Genomic DNA, 23325 nt, shown 5'->3' with positions numbered 1-23325 from the left:
AAAGTCAAAAAGCACCTTTGGGACAACCATCACCTAGATCAGGGGTCGCCAACCTTTTGGACCTCAGGGACCACCAAACTCGTAATTTTAAATCCCGCGGACCACTAATATGAATTTTGACTGACGGTGGCTTGCTGACATTGGTGGGAAAGTCGGTCCCATATTCCAGAGCTGCAGTAGCCACAGGACTGGCCCTTTGGTCATCCCAGAGCAGCTACTCCTCCACCTGGGTGCACCAGCCTGCCATGGACTGGAGGAGCTGCTCCGGGATGACCAAAGGGCCAGTCTTGTGACAATTGCAGCTCTGGAATATGGGACCGACTTTCCCACCAACGTCAGCAATCCACCCCGGCGCGGATTTCCCTTCCCGCCGTTGGTCTTACCTTCCAGTTTCAGCTCGCATGGCTATACACAAGGTAAGGTTTGCGCTCAGCCGAAGGATGGGGGCCAGCGGGTGGGTGGGCCATGTGGGTGGCGCAGCTTTGTGTTCCCATGCAGCCTGGATTAATTGCTTTGGGGGGGACATTTCTCTGCGGACCACCAAAATTTTCTCGCGGACCACTAGGAGTCCCCGGCCCACTGGTTTGCAACCACTGACCTGGCTGACTGAGAATCTCCATAGACATTTAGTAACGTGGTTGTTAAGTGAATCTGGCTTCCCCATTGTCCAGAGGTCGCAAAAGGGGATCACATCAGAGGTGGGTATTCAGCAGGTTCTGACCAGTTCTGGAGAACCAGTAGCAAAAATTTTGAGTAGTTTGGAGAACCAGCAAATCCCACCTCTGACTGGCCCCGCAAATCCCATCTATTCTCTGCATCCTGAGTCCCAGATGATTGGCTGGGTCTTCTTTTGTTGCCCTGCACAGGAGAACGGAGCTGGAAAGCAGGTTAGTGGGGTGGGGAGGCAATGGAGAGTTTGCAGTATCCTTCCCTTGCCATGCCCACCAAGCCACACCCACAGAACCTATTGGTCAAAACCTCCAAATGTTTTGGCCGCTTGGCCACTAGTTTGCTTTTATGGCTGGTTGGCAGCATTCCCCAGTCACATGATGCGATTTACAATGCTGGGCCACAATGCATCAACTGCTTAACAACTGCCACAAAAAAAAAAAAAGGTAAAATCGGATCAGTCGTGAGAGTTACTGACTGTCATAACTTACGGCAGAAATCCCAGGCTCCCTTATGGTCCTAAGTCAAGGACTGCCTGTAAACGTGAGATTATAAGGCTGGCTCAGACTGTGGCTGCAGCTCCTTAAGAAGCCAAGGAGGATGGGGAAAAAAGGCTTTCCATAAAAGCTTACCATTCTACCTTTGCTCAGTCCATCAATTAATTGGTGTGGGGAGGTTTTCCATTTAAAAAAATGATGTTTTTTTAAACTTTATTTCGTGTTGCATTGCCAAACTTTTTTAGAATTGAACATAGTTTACAATCAATATAACAAAAAGAAAATCTGCATTTTTCCTAACCGCTATGTACAGATTTCCAGCTGAGACCGATATAATTTTGACCTCTTAAAAAAAACAAAAAAAAAAAACCAGCAGCGGCTGTTTAAAAAGGCAGCTCGCCATCATCCTTACGAAGGCACCAATTGAAACTGATACTTAAGGTCTGCTTAAAAGCAATTGGGAAGGGGCCATGCCACCCCACCACCACCACCAAAAGGAGTTCAAAAGAGTTGAGCCCGCCACGGAGAACCTCTTTTCCATTATGAGAGGCGGGACCCTGTTTTAAATGGTTTAATAATGGCTAACAGAGAAGGAGACGGATGGGGTGTGTGTGTGTGTGTGTGTGTGTATGGCGGGGAGAGCAGATAGCCTCGAGAATGGTAGTCTTCCAAAATGTCTGTGAAAATCGAGATACTTAATATGGATCAAATCTTGCCACTTCTTACTCCTTGAATCAAGAGAAGTAACGGACATGCTTTCATTTGCAAAACTTCTGCTAATATTCTATACCAGTGGTGGCTAACCTTTTTGGGCTCCTGTGACAAAAATTGCGTGCGTACTCGCATGCCAGCACCCAGAAGGCAATGCGCATAGGCCCCCCACACCCCTTGTGCATGCGCAGACGATTCCCCTTCCCCTGCCGCCCCCTTACCTGCACTGTGCCTGCCAGCTGATTTTCGGCCCGTTTGAGGCCTTTTTCGGCCTGCCAGAGGCTTGAAGGACGCTCTGCAGGCTTTGCAGGCCGAAAAATTAGCCCGCTTTTGTCACTTCCGGTATTTCCAGAAATACCAGAAGTGACAAAATGGGCCTATTATTTTCACCCTGCAAAGGCTTCCCTCAAGCCTCTGGCAGGCCGAAAAAGGCCTGAAAATCAACTGGGAGGCGCACGCATGTGCAGTGAAGTAAGTTTGCCTGGGGCTCGCGTGCCCGCACTAATGGCTCTGTGTGCCACCTGTGGCACGCGTGCCATCAATTCGCTATCACGGTTCTATACTTTTACCCAGGGTTTATTAGCTGCCTCCCTGCCTTCCTTCTCTAAAGCTAAGATCAAGACCCCAATTCTATTTTTTGGTGGGTGGGTGGGTTATTTTTACCTATCCCATCCCACAAGAGCAATAATTTCCCTCCCCCACCCCAGGGGAAAAAAAAACTGCTTTGTGTGTGTGTGTGTTGTTTTTTTGCCCTGCCCAATCCAGAGAGGGTCCACAGCCCACAGCCAGCATTTCTTGCACCCTTCTTGCTTTAGATGTAGCTTAAAAGAAGCCAGAGTCTTCTCCAAGGGAGCCGCCCCTGCTCTCTCTCTCTCTTCTGAAGTTTTGGTGCGTAAGGAATGAAGAAAAGGTTCTCTTTTTAAGATGGTTGTCGCGGGCTAAATCTGCAATTTCTTATCCAATTCGGCCAGCAGGCCCTGGATGTCACAAACGAAGCGGTAGACGTAACGCTGCCCGCTGGTCTTGTGAATGATGTTCTTGTGGTAATAGTAGCGTAGCCCCCGACTCAGTTTCTCGTACGTCATGCGGGGTTTGTTCTTCCGTTTGCCCCAGCGCCTGGCCACCTAGTAGGAAATGAGAGGGAGGGGGAGGCAGAGGGAGGGGGATGAGTAAGCAGTCCATTGGCACTGATAACCAGAAGCCCATTTTAGCCCGAGTCCTTACTCGAGCGTTGCTACTTGCGGCTTGTGCCCAGATAATGCTGCATTGCCTGGGCCCGTTGTGGCTACTCAAGCTAACCACAGAGACCATTTTGGCCATTGAGGGAGAGGGAGGGCCGCAGTGGATGAGGCCATGATGTTTCTTCTCTGGGTTTAGAACAGGGGTCTTCAAACTTGACAGCTTTAAGACTTGCAGACTTCAATTCCCAGAATTCCTTCTCCAGTCATGTTAGCTCAGGAATTCTGGGAGTTGAAGTCCACAAGTCTTAAACTTGCCCAGTTTGAAGATCCTTGGTTTAGAAGAAGGATGGAGTTTTACAGGCGATGGAGTCCATTAAACTCACTGTACCGTTGGCTTCAGGAAGGCAGGAAACGTCTGGTCTTTGATAGAGTTGGTGTGCTAAGGCAGGGGTCTTCAAACTTGACAGCTTTAAGACTTGTGGACTTCAACTCCCAGAATTCTTCCTCCTGTCATCTTAGCTCAGGAATTCTGGGAGTTGAAGTCAATTTTGAAGACCCTTGTGCTAAGGGGACCATATTCAGCCATGGGTTGTTTGTATGCCCTAATGCTAGGCCATGATTTGTTGAATAAGCCGCAATGAGTTGCAGGCAACCCATTAAGCCAAGCCAACCATGCCCACATCTAAAACATGCTGAAGTGCATACATCTGCTCAGCTTTCTTTTCCCTGTTGCACATTCAGAGGGACTAAGCTCCTGATTTAACAAACACAAAACCATGTCATCCTGTAGACCTAGATATAATATCTGTATAATATACATTTGTGATAATATAATATCTGTATAAGATAGCTAGCTGAGGAATTCTGGGAGTTGAAGTCCACAAGTCTTAAAGTTGCCAAGTTTGGAGACCTCTGATATAGAGAATACAATATCTTTTGGCGGCAGACTCGGACAGTGAGGAGGTTGGGGAGGAACATGGGCCAGTCATGGAGTCCGGGGAAGGCTCTGACGAGGGCTCTGCATCAGAGGCAGAGATGGGGCCAGGGCTGCCGGACAGTTATCAGCTGCCTTCGGAGTCAGAGATCAGTGAGGCAGAAGAACAGCTGGAGCCTGTTCTCAGTGTGCGTATGCACAGAGCTGCCAGGAGAAGGGAGCAGCTAAGGAACAAGGGGCGACTTGGGAGTAAATCCAGAGGTGGACGGTGAATGGCCCCTCCCATAGGGAATAAAGAGCGAAAGGAGGGTGGTGTTTGCAGGAGACAATTAGTTCAATTCATTAGGGTGAAGATCTGTTCCTGTCTTCTTGCCAAGTAATTGCTGCTACAGTGCAGCGTTTGGAAGATATAGGCCTGGCAATTCTCCAAGCCTGATAAAGGTCTGTAGTTGTGAAATCTCTTAAAAGACTGTTTGCCGGGACTTTGCTGGAGAGGAATTCCCTTTAACTGAAATAAAAGGGGTTTTATTGGGACGAGAAGTCTGCATCAGGATCTTGGGGAGCCTAGGTCAGAACAGATGTCATATCTGTATAATATTATATTATACAGATATTATAATATCTTATCTGTATATTATATAGAGAATACAATACCTCTGTATTCCCGAGAGACTCTTTGCCACAAGGGAAGGGCACCGTGGGTTGTATATAAATGAGGGGAGGGCGAGGGGGAGGACTCACCTCGTGTGGGTCACAGAGCTTGAATTCCCAGTCATTCCCTGTCCAGCGGATAAGGGCTTGGCAGGAGCCATCTTGCAGGAGCTCCAGCAGAAAGCGCCATAATTGAATGGGTCCGGCCCCTGCCATCAAAACGGGAGATGCACGGGTGATTTGGATTTGCTTAACAACGGAGGCAAGAAAGTCGAAAAATGGGGCAAAACTCACTTAGCAAATGTCTCACCTCAACAGAAAATTTGTGCTCCCTGGTGGTCATAAGTCGGAGAACTACCTGTACTTTATCCAAAAGCCAGACAAAAAAAAAAAGACGATTCCCCAAAATGGGACATTTCCTAATTTTGGAGTCACCACTGAGAAGCCAACATCATACCTGACCTTAATGTGAATGGGCAAGCAACTTAAAAAGTCATTGTAACTCCAGACCCTTTAAGACCTGAAATTTAGTGTCAGCACATTATGGGTTTCGGAAGTCTCCCAACCCCATGCTCCCCGGTCAATATTACCTGTCCGATCTCTAGGTAAAGCATTGGGGTTCTTGCTGTCCGCCTGGTCTCTGCGTTCCCTTTTTTTCTGGCTCCTGATTGGTGAATCGCACTGGCAAGAATCGCTGTCCAAGGCACTGGATTGGCTGCCTGAATCGGGGCCAAGGGACTCGATCCAATGTTCTAGAGGCAATGACAATGGATGGACAGAATCAGGGAAGTAAGCATGAAAGCTAGTAAGCCCTTTGTGTGGGCACGCGAGCCCCAGGCAAACTTACCTCACTGCGCATACGCGTGCCTCCCAGCTGATTTTCAGGCCTTTTTTGGCCTCCCAGAGGCTCGAGGGAAGCCTCTGCAAGCTTTGGAGGCTGAAAAACAGGCCTGTTTCATCACTTCCTGTATTTCCAGAAATACCGGAAGTGATAAAACTGACCCATTTTTTTGGCCTCCAAAGGCTGCAGAGGCTTCCCTTGAGCTTCTGGGAGGCCAAAAAAGGCCTGAAAATCAGCTGGGAGGCACGTGGATGCACAGTGCAGGTAAGGGGGCAGTGAGGGGATCATGCGCGCAAGCGCGGGGGGCATGGGGGGGACACGCGCATTGCCTTCTTGGTGCTGGCACACCAATTTTCGGCACAGGAGCCCAAAAAGGTTACCCACCACTGCTCTAGACCAATTTATAGTGTCCTAATTAGAAATTAGAAATCGTTGCTAATTATGGAGAAACTGAGTTGGCCTCATCTGCATTAAAACATATTTAATAAGCATGGGGTGGGGAACTTAGAAGGTTCGGAGCATATCGATAGACCGCAGCCACTACTACCCTTAGCGTCTTGAGTGATTTCAGCCACCACATTAGATCATCATATGGTTCAGTGGTTGAGACAGAGAATAGTATGTACACACACATCCATTGTGCTTTTCTTAATCTGGGTTTAAGATTAAACCCATTGAGCGAGCACAGTGTTGAGAACAGCAGGATGTCTTATTCAAGATTTAGTATTGCACTGTTGTTTCCATCATTCACATTCTGCCTGGTGGAAAAGGAATTGCTTTTGCTTTGGGTTTGCAAAGGATGAGTCTTAGCAAAGGAGCTGCGGGATTCTTATGCTGCTGATTGAGGAATTCTGGGAGGTGAAGTCCATACATCTTAAGATTGCTGAGGCTGAGAAACACTGCACTAGAGTAAGATCTTGCAATGAGCAATGGACAGGGCTTCTTATCATCTTCATTTAATGACCCCATAATCCCTTGCATGGAGCTAGCAGAGTGTTTTCATGGCCGGATGCCCTTCCTGTTGACAATGCAGAGTTTTGTTCAGCAGATATATTCTCAGGGTGCCCAGAGAGAGAAAGATCTGCCTCTACCTAGGATTGAACTCACAACCTTCTGATTGTGAGGCAAGACCTCCACCTCTAGGCCACCGCACCATTCCAACTGAAGGGCTTCTTATGCTGCCTTAAATCCCACAAATTTCTCACAGAGCGTTTTTTTAGGTTAAGGTGTGAAAGAAAGACAAGCATGCATGCACACACACACACGCAGTGATAATGTAAGCTCCCAATTTGTGAGAAACAGCTCCCAATTTTTTTTTTTCCCTAAAGCATGTTGAAAATAAGTTTTAAAAAAAGAATTCAGGAATTGGAAGGGTACTTTGGAGGACAGGAATGATACAAAGTCATGCAAATCTGAGATTTTTTACCTTCCTTCTGCTGTTCTTGCTGATCTCCAAGAGGAAGCTGAGCAGAAGACACCTGTTCTCCAGGAGAATCAGGATACAGGACAAACCAAGGCTGAGGCGCAGCCGGGGGACAACTGGAACCCTCGAAGCTGTGGGGGACACCGTCTTGTTGGAGCACCATTCTTGAAGCTGCAGGAGATTAAAGGAACAGGTGTCGTCAGAATTATGGGAGAACAGCAGTCCTACCACTTTTCTCACCTTGTGTCTATCTATAAGCATAGGTGTCTATAAGGTAAAGGTTCCCCTCGCACATACATGCTAGTCGTTTCCAGCTCTAGAGGGCGGTGCTCATCTCCGTTGCAAAGCCGAAGAGCCAGCACTGTCTGAAGATGTCTCCGTGGTCATGTGGCCAGCAGGACTAAACGCCGAAGGCTCACAGAACGCTGTTCCCTTCCCACCAAAGCGGTCCCAATTTTTCTACAAAGTGGTCCCTATTTTTTTTTTTTTACATGCTTTTGAAATGCTAGGTTGGCAGAAGCTGGGACAAGAAACAGGAGCTCACGCCGTTATGCGGCGCTGGGGATTCGAACCACTGAACTGCCAACCTTTCTGATCAACAAGCTCAGCATCTTAGCCACTGAGCCACCGTGTCCCTTAGACATAAGAGGCAAGAATTCCAGGTTATAAAAATCATCAGGCACCAGTCTTAGATGTCAACACATAAAATATTTCTATGTCTTTTTAGAGTTGCCAACAAAAAGGGAGGGTGAGAGTGTGGCAGCTTCCAAACCGAAAGTGCATTCCATAAATGTTTTCAAAGATAGCAACTAGGTGACCGAAGTTTCTGCCGCGCAAAATTCTAACTGGAGAGCATGATTGATGACTCTTGGCTATGGATGTGTCCCATTGGAGAATATGAGTTATGATACACCCAGGGGGTGGGAGAAAACCAGCGTCAAGGTTGACAATGAATTATGTGTCTCAGAGTCAGCGACACCCAGGCAGTGCCAGACAGTTTAATTCCCAATAAATCCTTTTTGAGTTTTGGAAATTTGGCTTGAGACTCATGATTTAAATGGGGGTAACTTCTGGAATCCTGACATCAGGAGAAAGACAACTTCTGGTACTAAGAGTCAAAAGACACTGAAGGAATTCAGGGCCTTCTCACCCCTCTCTTAAATAGATGTTCGGGTACAGGTGAGGATGTAGAAGAAATAGAATGAATGTGCCAACCCAACAAGGTAGACCAGACTAAAAGACCAATGCCAGATAGGTCAGGATTACTTTTGAACGGCTCTAATAACAGTATCTTTCAAGTCTAAATGCTCCTCCTCCTTTTATTTTTGTGTGAATTAGAGTGGGGCCGATCTGAGACATTTTCTCATATTACTTTCTTGGTCCTGCCTCAAATTTCTGTTCTCTGATATTGGCTTGGTAGCAGGAACTTCATCTGAAAGTTATTCTTACAGCTCATGTCACCTTCAAGGCCATTCCCTGTGTCCTCTATACAGTGAGAAAACAGAGGACCTATTTATTAAGGGCTTAACCGGGGTTTTTCTGAATCAGTGTTGCCTGGATTCACATGTTGCACTCAGCCATCAGCCAGGATTTATGGTGGAATGTTTAAGCTCTAGTGTGGCTTGATCAATTGGTCTTAAGCTGCTAGCCAGCATTTCACTCATGCCTCCAAATGTAAGGAAAAATTTAAGCAGAAGGAAAAGTCTTGTGATGGTAAGATCTAAGGAATGATCTCTCTATTGAGGGGGTGGGTCACCCATGTCTGGAAATTTTAAAGAAGGAGGGGGCTCTACTAGAAGGGTCCCTTCCAGGTCTCTATTCTGATGGTTTAACTAATTCTCCTACACATTGCAGAAGGTTGGACTGCAACTTTTCATTTCTCTGAGAAATGAGACTAGTGACTTCTGATAAATGCCTTGTCTGGGAAATGTCAGAAGAATTCTCATATCCACGTATAATGAAAAATGGCCTTTTATGCTATATACCTACATTGGTGCAAATACTGCAATATTCCTGTTGTAGTAGCACAATAGTTTATTATTATTATTCCACCTACTCCTCATCCACATTTCAGATATATGTGGCAATTCCCTTAAATTCCCAGAGAATTGTTCTGGCAGGGAAACATGGGACTGATAGTCTAACTTTTCTAAAGGGGAATGTTTTTGGGAAAGGCTGATGACTGGCAGCCTTACAACATTTCGGCAAAGTTTTTAAACCTTTACTTCCTCTTGTTGCTTTAACTCCGAGTTGTGTCAGTTGACGCAGAGAGGTAATTTGTATTGCGCTGTTATGTTGTTTCCTGCTCTGTCTTACTCCAAAGCCATGATCAATTTAACTAATTTGTAACAGAAGTGCATAGGATGTTTTTAAAAGGGGATAAGGGGAGGGTTGCTTTGTTTAAACTTCCCAAAACACATATGCCATCTTGCCAAGTCATTGCACTCATGCACTAAGAAATACGCATAAGGACTTGTGACATAGCCCATCTCACTTCCCTTTAAACAGGTACATGTAAGGTACTCTTTCTTAACTGTACCATTTTCAAAATTATTCATAGAAACATATAATAAACCGTCCCTGTCCTATTGTTTCTTTTTTTTTTTGTCTTATATGTATCCATGTATTCATAACTATGTTTTTACTTATACCTATTATCTAGTAAGCAATTGACAAACCAAATAAATAAATAAATAAATAAAATATACGGATGAGACTAAAGACATTTTTCTCCTTCACTGAATGTGCAATGATGGCTAAGCCACAGTATATACCGTGTTTCCCCAAAAATAAGACCGGGTCCTATATTAATTTTTGCTCCAAAAGACACATTAGGGCTTATTTTAGGGGAAATACGGCTCTAAATGCATCCGTCTGGCAGACAATCTTAACTGGGGCTTATTTTCGGGGTAGGGATTATATTACGAGCATCCTGAAAAATCATGGTAGGTTTTATTTTCCAGTTGGGTCTTATTTTCAGGGAAGCAGGGTAGTTATAATAGGACCAAATTTAAGCAGGAATATTTCCCCTATATAAGTCACATTACTAGCAAGGAAAATTTAGATATTTGTAATACGGCTTCCAAGAAAAATAAGTATAGTGGTTAACTAAAAAAACACAGATGAAATTATTTAAACAGATATGAGCAAATACGCCCGATGTCTATTATTAAATATTAAATGTATTCCATCAATATTTATGTGTTCCAAAGGTGATGTTCAAAAGGCATCTGGACTTAATATTTAACTAAAGGCTACTGGTTGGAGAAAAGAATGAAGAGAAGATTGTACCATCCAATTCTTTATTGCAACATTTTTAGTTTGTTCTCTTTTTGCCTTTTATATTTTTGTTTTTCACTCTTTAGGCTTCTGCAATATAATAATTAAACAAAAAGTTAAAAAACATTTTGTTTTGATTTGATTTTTTTAGGTTTTTAAAGAAAACACATAAACATAAGTGCAAAATAAAAAAAACAGGTCAAAAAGATAAAATAATAAAACACAAAAAGGGGAGTCTAAAAATCCCAAGGATGTCATAACTTTAAGCTGCATTATTAATAAATGGCTGAATATAGAGCCTATATTTCTAGTAATATAGATTACTAAAAATCACCGTTCAGCTTTAAGCAAGGAGACATATCAAGAATCGCAGCCAACCCAGTATAAATTGCCACATGAGCTACAAAAATTGAGTCAAAAGTGGGCTTTAAATATTCCAAACATTGAAGTTTGAATCAACTTTCAGTAAGGTTTGAGTCACCATGTATGAGTTTGGCAGCCAGTTTAAATGTGCTTAATAAATAAATGCACCTGTTAATCCTCATTCCTATCAAATGAGAATTTGATATTTGTGAGAGTGTAAGCCTCACACTTCAGAAAGCACAAGTATTTCCCCTTAGTGCCACAAGCTTTCTCTACTCCCCTCTCTCTCCTTCCAAGTATAAACCAAAACTCACCACCATGGTATGGTTCTCTGTAATCTGGATCAGAAGAAACCTGCTTCAATTCCACAATGGTCTTGGTGTACTCAGGAAAGCCTCAAAAGGAAAAGAGATAATTCCATTCATGTTTATTCTTGTAGTGTGTGGTGTTAGGGATGGTGCATTTACTGCTACTTATATCTGTACTGCTAAAGTGATAAAGGTCATTAATAGATGGTTTCTTGAAAATTGATGGAGAACCAGCTTAAGAAAAAACACAGACCTTTATCTACAAACTTGAAATGTGGCACATATGTTCCTCTTGGCTTCTAGGTGCTCACTAAAAAAGGATTTTTCCAAATGACCATCAGAGCATTAGTATTTCCTATATTATCATTAACAGGCTCTGATGCTAGGAGTTCTACTCCCCCGCCTCACCTGAAAAGAAATCTGTTCCAAATGCAAAACACAAGCAGAGGAGAGGAGTTTCAGTTTTAGTTTCACAGCAGCAAGCAGCTTTAGTACAGAGTAGCTGAGTTAAACCATGGCCAGGCTCCTTGCTGTCTCCTTCTTGCTCACACAGCAAATACTGTTTCAGTTTCCAAACAGCCCTCAACTCTCCCACACACTGACAGGACACTAGCCAGATGAATACCGATGGATGTTGGTAGGCAGAGGCAGAATTTCCCCCCCTTATTTTCCTCCCCAATCACATAGTTTCATAGCGAAGCACCGGTATAGAACTAGAGCCCACTGCAACTACATAGCCAAAAAGGCATTAAGAGTTGTTAACCTAATCCTACGTAGCTTTTTCTCTGGTAATATCACACTACTAACCAGAGCATACAAAACATTTGCTAGACCAATACTCGAATACAGTTCATCAGTTTGGAACCCACATTACGTATCTGATATTAGCACAATTGAGAAAGTCCAGAAATATTTCACAAGAAGAGTTCTCCACTCCTCTACTCGTTGTAGAATACCTTATGCCACCAGACTTGAAATTCTAGAACTAGAAAACCTTGAATTACGCCGTCTTCGGTCTGACTTAAGCATGGTATATAAAATCATACATTGCAATGTCCTACCTGTCAATGAATACTTCAGCTTCAACCATAACAACACAAGAGCACACAATAGATACAAACTCAAAGTAAACCGCACCAAACTTGATTGCAGGAAATACGACTTCAGCAATAGAGTGGTCAATGTCTGGAATACTCTACCCGACTCTGAGTTTCTTCCCCAAACCCCAAAAAATTTAACCTTAGACCAGGGGTCCCCAACCGCCGGTCCGTCTGGAAACAAGCCTTACCGGGCCGCTGGTTGCTGCGCCGCCATCTTTTGGTAAAAGCGCTTCTGGTGAGCTTTTCTTCACCGCTGTTCGTCATAAAAGATGGCGGCGCCAATGAGCTTTCGGGTAAAGCCATTTCTCCGAAAAGCTCACCAGCTACGCCCCATCTTTTACTATTGACGCACTCGCCTTTTCGTCATAAAAGATGGCGCCCAGTTGACGCAAGGGCGGCCCAGCTGATGTCGGAACGGGCCGCAGCGTCAAAGGTTGGGGATCCCTGCCTTGACTGTCTACTATTGACCTCACCCCTTTCCTAAGAGGCCTGTAGGCGTGCATAACGCACCAACGTGCCTACCGTCCTGTCCTATTGTTTCTCTTATTCTTTTATTTTTCATATATGTACCCATTTCATGTATTCACAACTATGTATACTCTTATACTTATTATCTTGTAAACAATTGGCAAATCAAATAAATAAAAAAATAAAAAAATAAATAGTTTCTATATATGATAAAAGCAGTGAGATCTTTGCAAGCACGGAGACCACAGGAGCTGCAAATTCCCACAAAGGAAGAATGGAGGATGAAATTAATGGAACTGGCTGAAATGGTGAAACTAAAAACTTAAAGAGAAGATTAAAGAGAAGAAAACTTAGGAGGCCACTTTTGAACATCTTGTTTGAAATGGAAAAAAATGAAACTTTTGATGTTTGGAACTCAGTGATGACAACTATTCATGATTACTAAAAATAAGGAGAGAAAAAGTGCCAAGTATAACAAAAAATAGGAAAAACTTCCAACTTTGATAGTTACAAATAGATAGATAGACGATAGATAGATGAAAGATAGATGAGATGATGATAGATAGATAGATAGATAGATAGATAGATATAGATAGATAGATAGATAGATAGATAGATAGATAGATAGATAGATGATAGATATACATAGATAGAAATAGATAGATATAGATATAGCAAACACTTAATAAAGTATATTTGAAAAAAGAATATCCATTCATATTCCTATTAAAATTAGAATACTACTTTATAGAGAATGTTTAGCAAATTTTAAATTCAAATCTCTATAAACCTGCCTCCACACTACTCTTAATTTTGTTTAATCTCCTCCTCTCCTATTTTTCTTAGTGTCTAAAATAAAGTCTAAAAACAGAGAAAGGAAACAAAATCATTCCTGCTTGAATTTTTATAATTGTAATGGATTCAACAGAAAAGGAAGGAGGGATGGAAAAGGAAGAGGAAAAATGCAGATTCATGCACCCGCTTAAAATGAAGGCAGAATGATTAAAAAGCACCAGTTGGGATAAATAATTAGGGGTGCCGATGCTGGGACTGCACCCCAACTTCTGCTGCTGCCCAGGATGCTGTTATTTACCTTTCAAGCCAAGGGATTCATGGATTGGCACTGTCTTTTCAAAACCCTCCAGTTCAGCCAGGTAACTTCCACCAGTCCAGCTTGGCAGCTGCTGCTCCACCTCATTTTCAGGTAGAAACCAGGAACCTAAGTCACCAAAATCATCTTGGAAAATCTTCCTGTACTCTTCCAAAAAGTCTTGTCAATGTAAAAAGAGAGAGAAAAGAATGTAAGAGGTGTTTGTATTCTTTTATTATGCAGCTGGAATTAGCAAAAGCCTGGGACTGATTCCGAGGTGGTATTCAGCAGGTTCTGACCAGTTTTGGAAAACCGGTAGTGGATATTTTCAGTAGTTCGGAGAACCGGCAAATACCACCTCTGACTGGCCCCGCCCCCATCTCTCCTCCGCCTCCCATTGAGTCCCAGCTGATTGGCTGGGTCTTCTTTTGTTGCCCTGCACAGGAGAACAGAGCTGGAAAGCAGGTTAGTGGGGTGGGGAGGGAATGGGGGTTTTGGAGTAACCTTCCCCTGCCACGTCCACCAAGCCATGCCATGTCCACCAAGCCACGCCCACCAAGCCATGCCCACAAAACCAGTAGTAAAAAAAAATTGAATCCCACCACTGGACTGACTGATAGGTTGAGATAGATACAGCCCATCACTCTCTCTGCATTTGTGGCCTGAATATTCACACAGGACATAAACATGAAATAATATTCATTTCTTTGAAACTGATGCCACAGCAAATCTCAGCACCTGGCAACCTCGGTAGATTTTTTTAAAACAAAAAAATCTAAGCAGGGTTAGACCCGATCATTGTTGGGATGGGAAACCACCAGAACACGTCAAGTTTCAAATAAATAAACCACCTCATACAGGTGGTCTTCGACTTATGATCACAACTGAGCTCAACATTTCTGTTGCGAAGTGAGACCTATGTTGAGTTTTTCCCCATTTTATGACCTTGTCAGAAAGCTGTGAAAGGGGACCACATGACCCCCCAGGACTCTGCAAACCATCATAAATATGAACTAGTTGCCAAGCAAAAAGTACAGAGAAAGTACAGAGAAGAGCAACCAGGATGATGAGGGGACTGAAGACTAAAGCATATGAAGAACAGTTATAGGAACTGGGCCTGGCTAGTCTAATGAAGAGAAGGACCAGGGGAGACATGAGAGCATCTTCCAATATTTGACGGGCTGCCACAGAGAGGAAGGGCTCAAGCTATTTTCCAAGGCACCTGAAGGCCAGAGAAGGAATAATGGATGGAAACTGAACAAGGAGAGATTCAACCTGGAAATAAGGAGAAATTTTCTGACAGTGAGAACAATCAACCCATGGAACAGAAGTTGCCCTCGGAAGTTGTGGGAGCGCCATCACTTGAGACTTACAAGAAGAGATTGGACTGCCCTTTGTCAGAAATGATGTAGGGTCTCCCGCTTGGGCGGTGGGGGGTTGGACTAGATGACCTACAAGGTCCTTTCCAACTCTGATTATCTATTATCTGTTAACTTAGTGGCCTGTCAAAAACAAGACAAAATTTTGTGGTTTCGTTTTTCCCAGACAAATAAAAGCACCTCTTACCTGTTCCTTCGATCTCTGCTCCAACAGGGACCATTTGCACCGGGTTATCCCTCCAGCTTTCTTGCCAAGACTCCATACCTGCAGCCCACAGATAGAGACAAATATTATCCCCACTTCACTTTCTGCAAGACCGTGTTTTGCCCTGCTCAACTGTTCTCGCCCTGCCCACTTGCCAGGAGAGCAGGTGGATGGTCCATTTTCATCCCTCAAGGTGGAATAGGGAGAGAGTCATGATTAAAGCTGCCCACCCCAAGACTATAGCCCCCATCTGCCACCCAGTTTCATTTCTGAAAATAAATAAATAAATAAATGCACTCGCCTGCCTTCAAAACATCATAAAAAATGTTTCAATTATTTATACTTTTATAAGAATGATAGGCTGCATTCATAATGTGGGTTTCCCTTTGCATAAGCTCTTACTAGTCCAGCTTTCAATGATTTGTTTAATAATCAGTCATTCACAGTAGACAGGAATTACTGTAATTCTTTATCATACCTTATTATTTACACTGTGCTGATTGTTGCCTTTGTTATTTATATGTTAAACCAGACTTTAACAATGATCTGATTTTTTTTAATGATAAAAATTATTCCCTTATGTCAAACTAACTAATGAAACATTGAAAATTCTTATCTAATGCACACATACATGTAGATAGATATGATAGTTACATAAAAAAAAAGAAATATTGAAAATTCTTATTGTCTAGATATAAAATATTTTGCAGGATCCTGGGACATGTATGTTTGCCTTCATTCATAAAATATTTTATCTATGTATAGATTCGGAATTGCATGCATTTACATAAATATAATAGTTATGTAAAACTATTTCGTGAAATACTGAAGATTTTTATGTATATAAAATGGAAATTCATAACACACAAACAAATATAAATTAAATGTTATGTTTCTAACTGTATTTTTCCAGAAAATGGGTTTATTCAGTAACTCAATTGAATAATTAAAACCAAGCTAGAATCAAACCAGAGGTGGCATTGAGGACAATTTGGGACCGATCCACCTAAACTCTAGTGAAGAGAATGAATTGAATTGGATTTCCTTAACTCAGCATCATCCAAAAATGTTGGCAACTCCCAGAATTCCTTTGGCCATGATAGCCAGATGTTCCAGATGTTAGCAGTCTCAACATTTCTTTGGCATCCTGGCTAAGGAGGGCTAAATTAAATAGATTTTATCATGTATCAGACTGCAGATACTAGATAATAGGTCTGACATATTTTTGCGTGAAATTTTCACACACACACACACAGACACATCACTCCAATACAATCCTTGCCTCAACCCCTGATTTTACTCACCACTTTGCAGAGGTCTCTTATGGGATGGCCGGCTTGGAGAAATTTCTTGCAGGTAAACAAATACCAAAGTTTGAGTAGCACAAAATATCTTCTGCTCCTTGGACTATGAAGTTGGGAGAAGAATAGTTACACCTAGAAGTATCTCCGGCCAATTGGCTTCTGCTGCTTTCGTTGTAAAAGTATTGGCCTGCGCTTATCCCTTGCCAGGGGTCTCTATCATTTCCACCCACCCACCCACCCACCTTTTCTCTCTATATTCATCCTTGTACTTCTTTGCTCCCATTGGTTGAATAAAGGAGCAAGTTTCGTGACTTTTTCTGTGTTTTTGAGGGTGGGGTGAGGGGGAGGGAGGCAGAAAGATTTTCCATGTCAGCACAGCCAATGTGGTGTCTGTGTGTGTGAAAGGGACAGGGAGGGAGGGGGGAGGGGAGAGTGTGTGTGTATCACGACTTTGCAATCCCCGAGGGGCGACCAGGTGGCCAAATTTCAGAGACAGAAGCAAATTCGTGAGAGGAAGCAAGGCTGGGATGTTTATCTCTCAGGAACACAATACAGTTCACCAAACCTTCCAAGCAAGCTAGTCGTCCCAACTCCAATCAATCTTAAAAGGAGACAACATGACTTCCTCCAAAGCCTGCCCTAAGCCAGGAAAACCCTAATTTTCTCACTGAGTCAAACACCTTCTAACCCAGGTTTATTACCCTTGAGAGCCAAGATTGTTTACCTAGGATGTTGAAAGAAGACAATTCAAGGAGTTATACACGTAGGAAGCTCTTCTTAAGCTGCCGCATCACAATTCTCAACAAGACGTACAAGTTCAAGGGAGGGAGAGCTAGAATTCAACACAGCCCTAGAAGGAACTAAGTTGACCAACCCTACAGTTATACTTACACGCTGTACCAAGGGAGAGGAGAGCTGAGCTTAACAAATACCAGCAAGGGGAAGAGGATTGGATCAGAATCATAACATGGGAGGGAATGTGAGCCAGCTGTGTCTATCTTACACCCAACTGAGTTCTGGTGCTTCTAAGAGGAGAAATCCAACTGCTACTTAAGGGAAATCTCCAGATATTTATCCACAAAACAAGCAAGATATTTTCACCCCACTTAGATGGTAACAAGCACCTTCCTAACACAAGGGTGACTTGTATTGAGAAACTGGAGTTGAGTGGGAGGTAGGACAAGCATTTAAAAAAAAAAACAGAGTCTAGTTGCATTGTGGTGTTGTGCTGTGCAATTAAAACCAAATAGCTTGATTTTGGCCAGGTTGACCACACACACTGTCTCTCCTGCGCACTTTTCTCTATGACAAGCAATGGGTGGCAGAGTTACCCAACCCATAGAGAAGCCAGTCCCCTTGTACTTAAACAGCCCTAAACCACAAACCCACAGAATTGGGTAATGGCTTGAGATTGGGCAAGGAACAACAAAAGAACTCCCCACCCAACAAGCTTGTTACCACCACCACCCCAATTGAGCCAGACATTAGCCCCACATCTGAGTCTCAATCCACCTTTCATAACCTGGTTCTCACTAAATCAGCTGGACCACAACCCCCCCTCCCCCATCACTACCTGGGGAAGGATGATAACCACTGTAGCTCAACACATCTGGGCAAGCCTTATTCAAGATCAAGGGTGCATAATTTTGGCCTGGATATTATGTGCTGGAGGCTTGATTCCCCCACAGTAGATAGGATGAAGTTGTGGGTGACATCAGTCCCCAGATAAATCTGATTCAATTGTAATTCCAACCCAAGCATTTAAAGAAGGCATCTGTCTAATTGAAATTTGCAATTCAGTGGCAACTCCTGGAAGAGTTGGAGGCTACTTATAGCCCTGGGGCTTGCGCATCTCAGTCCTACACAAAACCTGCAGCCTGGCCTCCATACCTCCAAAGCCCTAATTGCTCTCCATCCTCATCCCATGAACAGGCCCCTCACCCAGCATTCCAGCTGCCCCAATGATCCTTCAGAAGAACTCTTACGTTGCAGGCTCACGGCTCCTATTGAGTTTGAGGGCGCTCCATTCTGTGCCCCCTTCCAGGGAATCTCAGCAGGGAGGTGAGTGGGTGGGTGGGTATGCCAGCCTCCGAAAATATGGTGTGAGATTGTGCAATCATCCCCAGCGTTGAGACAAGGAGTGCACAACAGCAACCGGAAACCACAAGGCCCCCACGCCTTACCACAAAGCACAAACCAGGTGCAACAGAGCTCAGAAAAAGTAGTAGAAGAGGAGGAGGAGGAGGAGGAGGAGACAGAATGAAAAGAAGTTGTCCATTTGCTCTGCCTAAGTTGGAAAACTGGAGTTTTTTTTATGGCCAACAGCAAGCAGGGGGGGATAGTTTTTCCATCAAGGTGAAAGTGGCAAGTTAAGTTGGGCACTGTTTTTGTAGGTGGAAAAAGATCTTAAAAGCAAATTAAATTAAAAAAAAACACCAAGATGTTGCAGCCTCTCTTTCATCTGATCCCTGAAACATTGGTTGGATAGGCAGAGAAGAAGCCAAGTATCTCTATTTCCCAAAACATGGCTAAAAAAAAAACATGAAATAGAAAATAGGGTAAAATATTGCAAATTCCCAAACCATCCCTGGGATCCGCTCTTGGGGTTGAGAGGCAGGGGAGGTGGCATGGTCCACCTAGGGTACCTGTTTCTGTTTGTTAGGGACAAACCTTGCAGCCAGAAAGTACATTGTTTTCACATTATTTTCCCTGAATGGGCCATTTAGGACAGGCATCCAGAACCCTAACCAATACGGAATATGAGAGGTTTTCAAAGATCCACCAGATTTAGAAATAAGCATAGCACTGCATTCAGCAGTATTATTGAATTAACCCATTTATGAAAAACACTCAACTACAAACTAACAAAAGAGGTTGAATTCACACAGTGCTCTAAAGCTAGAAGAACCTAACCAAGATGAATTGTAACTGAGCTTCCCACATTGTGTGTGGATGGAATCCCTAGATTTGATAATTGGGATGACTGTGAACACTACTGTTGATGTTGATGAACACTACTGCATCATAAAGCATTAAAAGCTGGTAATTTGTTTCATAACATGTTTTCTTAAAAATAAGAAAACCACTGAAACCAAGTTTTAAAAGCACAAATTTCAAATAACTAAAAGAGAACTCTCAAATGAGTTTATTTCTATGCGGCTTAACCTTGTGATGATTCGCTCATTTGTAAATGAGTTACGAATAAATAAAGCACATGTATTTAAGAACAGAACAGAATAATAGAAGTGGAAGGGACCTTGGAGGTCTTCTAGTCCAACCCCTATACCATTTCAGACAAATGGTTGTCCAATTAACTTGATGGCCAAGGTGCATGCTGGTCAGGATGCACGCAGAATGCTAAAAAAATAATCCAGGTGAAAATTGCCGAGTTTAACATACTGTGTGAATGCAACCAATAGGTTAGTTACAGCCCCAATTAAGTATGTTGTGCAGATGCAGCCTGGTGAGTGTATTCTACTGCAGGGCGTAGCAGAGTGAGCATGCTTTCAATGGAGCCCATCAAACAGGACTGTTAATTGATGGTATCTCCAGAAGATCCTTCCTGCAGAGATGAAAGTCCAGTCACATAACAAGAGAAGTCTATCGTTGGATGGGCAGCCCCTGGAATGCTTTCAGCAAAATTTAGAACCAGAGCCTGGCACTGAGATCAGGAAAAAAATAAACAACATATATGACTATGTATCGTCCCCTTTATCAAACCATCATAAGAGACAAACATGGCCATTTCAGTACCATTTCAGTAGGGTAAATGCAGTTCGCATAGGATTTCTAAGAAGTACATGTGAAAAACAAGAAGAGATAAGGTCAAGAATATTGAATGAGTGCTGAACTCATGTGGATTAAGTACAAAAGAGAATGGCCAGTGTAAAACAAATATGCTTGAGATGGTTTGGGTTATATAGAGAGATTGAACGAGGATCAAACTGGAAAACAAATTAAGGAAGCTTGGATGAGTTGAGAGGAAGAGAAAGGCACAAGAATTCAAAGTTGGATGGAGTTGAGGAGAGCCTCAAAAAGAGAAAGTTTGATGAAGAAAAGCTGTACATGGATATAATGGAGGTAAGGAAGACAGAAAGATGTGATAGTGGAGGTATAGTGAAGGATGTTGGCTTAAACTCAAGAGGCATTTATAGGACAGCAGAAATTCAGTCAATTAGTTACACTCGCCATTTTGATTTCTTTGATCTTCCTCTTGCCTCTATTTAAATGTATTTAGATGTAGCAATATTTTCTTTAAATGTATTTAGATGTAGCTCTATCTCTTTTCTTTTTCCAGTTTCATGCCTACGTTGACTTGTTCTTTCTTACTCTTTTTCTGTATTTAGCATATTGTTCTTGTTGCTGTTGTTGTTGTTAATCTTCAATTAGATTCATGGTCTGGGACTGGTAAACAGTTTAAGTGCTAAACAAATATATAGCCAGTTCCCAGTAGGGTGATTATTATTTTTTTTGCAAAGTCAGGATATTCAGGTCTAATAAGTTCAACATTTCTATTCATCTAGGTAGCCCTTTGGGTATTGCTCCAAGGCCTCCTAATCATGGTTCATTTTTTTACACCACCCACTTTATGCTGTCCAAATTTAATCCAGATAGTTAATTTATATAATGTGCATAATAATAGTAATAATACCACTCTATAAAGCCTTAGTAAGACCACACCTAAAGTACTGAATCCAATTTTGATCACCACATTATAAAAAAGATGTTGAGACTCTAGAAAAATACAGAGAAGAGCAACCAGGATGATTAGGAGACTGGAGACTAAAACATATGAAGAACATATGAAGAACATATGAAGAACGGTTACAGGAACTGGGCATGGCTAGTCTGGTGAAGAGAAGGACCAGGGGAGACATGATAGCCATGTTCCAATATTTGAGGGGCTGCCACAGAGAGGAAGGGGTCAAGCTATTTTCTAAAGCACTCAAAGGCCAGACAAAGAATAATGGATGGAAAATGAACAAGGAGAGATTTAACCTGGAAATAAGGAGAAGCTTTCTGACAGTGAGAACAATCACCAATGGAACAGAAGTTGCCCTCAGAAGTTGTGGGAACATCATCACTTGAGACTTTCAAGAAGAGATTGGACTGCAATTGTCAGAAACAGTATAGGGTCTCCCGCTTGGGCGGGGGTTAGACTAGATGATCTATAAGGTCCCTTTCAACTCTGATTATCTGTTATCTGTTAATCACAATAAATCAAGAAATTGCAGCTTCCTGTAATAACATCAGTGGAACTGCAAAAAATTGAGCTACTTGGAACATCGTACATCTTAAGAAGATAGTTGGTTGATACCTCGGATGCTGGAAGCAACCCGTATCAACCATCAGTGTCTGTCAATGATATTTGTGATCTGTTTTTATTCAGTTGACTTTGTTTCATGTTTAATGAATAAAAGTATAATAATACTTATTATTATTATGAATACAAATATGATTATGAAAATGGAAACACATTGCAAGAGTAATATAGAAACAGAACTCAAACAATAATTAAATTAACCATTTAATTAAAGACTAATTAATTGTACCTCTCTTGCCCCATAGCCACTTTCTCTATATAAATATATATACATACATCATACATACATCATACTCATCATGGTATTCCAATAATAATCATAATCATCATAATCATCATAATCATAATCATCATAATCATAATCATCATAATCATCATCATCATCATCATCATCATCATAAAAATACCATGATTAACATGATGTATGTATATTTATATAGAGAAACTGGTCATGGGGCAAGAGAGCTACAATTAGTAGTTTTAAATCAAATGGTTAACTTAATTATTGTTTCAGTTCTGTTTCAATATTATTCTTGCAATGAGTTTTCATTTTGATAATCACACATCACAATAAGCTCTAACATAGTTTGCTGGGGCTTGAATTTGTTTATTCTGCAGACAAGCCCATGGAGGTTAGTTAAACCATGACTTGAGGTCTGCTTAATTGGGTCAGCTAAAACCAAAAAGTTGCATTTGCACCACATAGTAAATTTAAATAATATTAACCATGGTTCATTTTCTTATTCCCCTTGTGCTGTCCAAATGTAATCTAAGTGGTTAGTTTAGATAATGTGCAAAATCCGACTATGGATTCATTAAGTAATCAGCTTAAATGTGCTATGGGTAGATAGATACAGTCATCTTACTGTACAAAGTGATAACCAATAGTGATTTGTTCAATCAAATATAGCCCAAACTTTCTGGTCTAGTAAACAGTCTAGAGCCTGGTTGACTGTAAAGTAGTCTAGAGCCTGGTTGATGCTTCTGGATCAGTATTTCCCAACCTTGGCCACTTGTCTAGAGAATTCTGGACACTAAAGACCACACATCTTAAAATGGCCAAGATTGAGAAACCTTGTTCTAGATTCATATGTTATGAAGCCACTCCAGCATATAAATAACCAATGACTTGACTGAGGACCAAAGAGAAGAAGCACAAGATAGAATAATCAGCCAACTGTTATCATTTAAAAATTGTTCTTGCTCATAGGATAAAGAGAGAGGATCAGACCAGATCATTTCAATTAGAATTGACTCCAGTCCAAAATTCACATCAACAATTTTCGGCCATTTACTGATTAAATATCAATTGATCTCAATTAACAAAGACACAGACTGCATATGAATGCATGCTTGTCCATGTGACATCTGAGAATAGTCTACACCTGAGAATGAAGTTGTTCACTTCTTCTCCTATTCTCTTTTCGAATAAACTCTTTTCTCAACTTTTCCCTAACCCAGACAAAATTGACTAGGATTTCATTGATATTATGGACGCTGTATCCTTCATTCTAACAAAATGATTTCATAAATGGATTAGGTGCATCCTCACCTACCCTACTCACCTGCCCACTGACTCATTGTGTCTGCCAATGTCTC

At 42.1% G+C, this 23325-nt stretch overlaps 1 protein-coding gene across 5 annotated transcripts in view; it reads right to left on the bottom strand.

Annotated features, from left to right (window-relative positions):
- Positions 1–1520: 1520 nt before the first annotated feature.
- The window catches only part of ETV2 (ETS variant transcription factor 2), a 23214-nt gene continuing 1409 nt past the window's right edge, over positions 1521–23325 (bottom strand). For 2 of the 5 annotated variants that reach the window (XM_026685283.2, XM_087970943.1), the window contains exons 3-10: positions 16404–16506; positions 15082–15159; positions 13519–13695; positions 10864–10944; positions 6911–7078; positions 5234–5395; positions 4734–4852; positions 1521–3001 (exon numbers count right to left, since the gene is read on the bottom strand). In XM_026685283.2, the coding sequence (XP_026541068.1) occupies positions 2816–3001; positions 4734–4852; positions 5234–5395; positions 6911–7078; positions 10864–10944; positions 13519–13695; positions 15082–15157 (969 nt within the window). In that variant the 5' untranslated portion in view covers positions 15158–15159; positions 16404–16506 and the 3' untranslated portion in view covers positions 1521–2815. Of the gene's footprint in view, positions 3002–4733; positions 4853–5233; positions 5396–6910; positions 7079–10863; positions 10945–13518; positions 13696–15081; positions 15160–16403; positions 16507–18388; positions 18935–23325 lie in introns of those variants that run through there. The other 3 variants (XM_087970946.1, XM_087970945.1, XM_087970944.1) reach the window with 2 other exon arrangements.

The sequence above is a fragment of the Notechis scutatus genome, chromosome 8 (genome assembly GCF_049901735.1).
Source record: "Notechis scutatus isolate UNSWTSFEM ecotype Mainland chromosome 8, rNotScu1.2, whole genome shotgun sequence".
In the NCBI taxonomy this organism is placed as follows: Eukaryota; Metazoa; Chordata; class Lepidosauria; order Squamata; family Elapidae; genus Notechis; species Notechis scutatus.
Note: the sequence above shows the minus strand (reverse complement) of the source record. Positions and strands in the feature narration are given on the sequence as shown.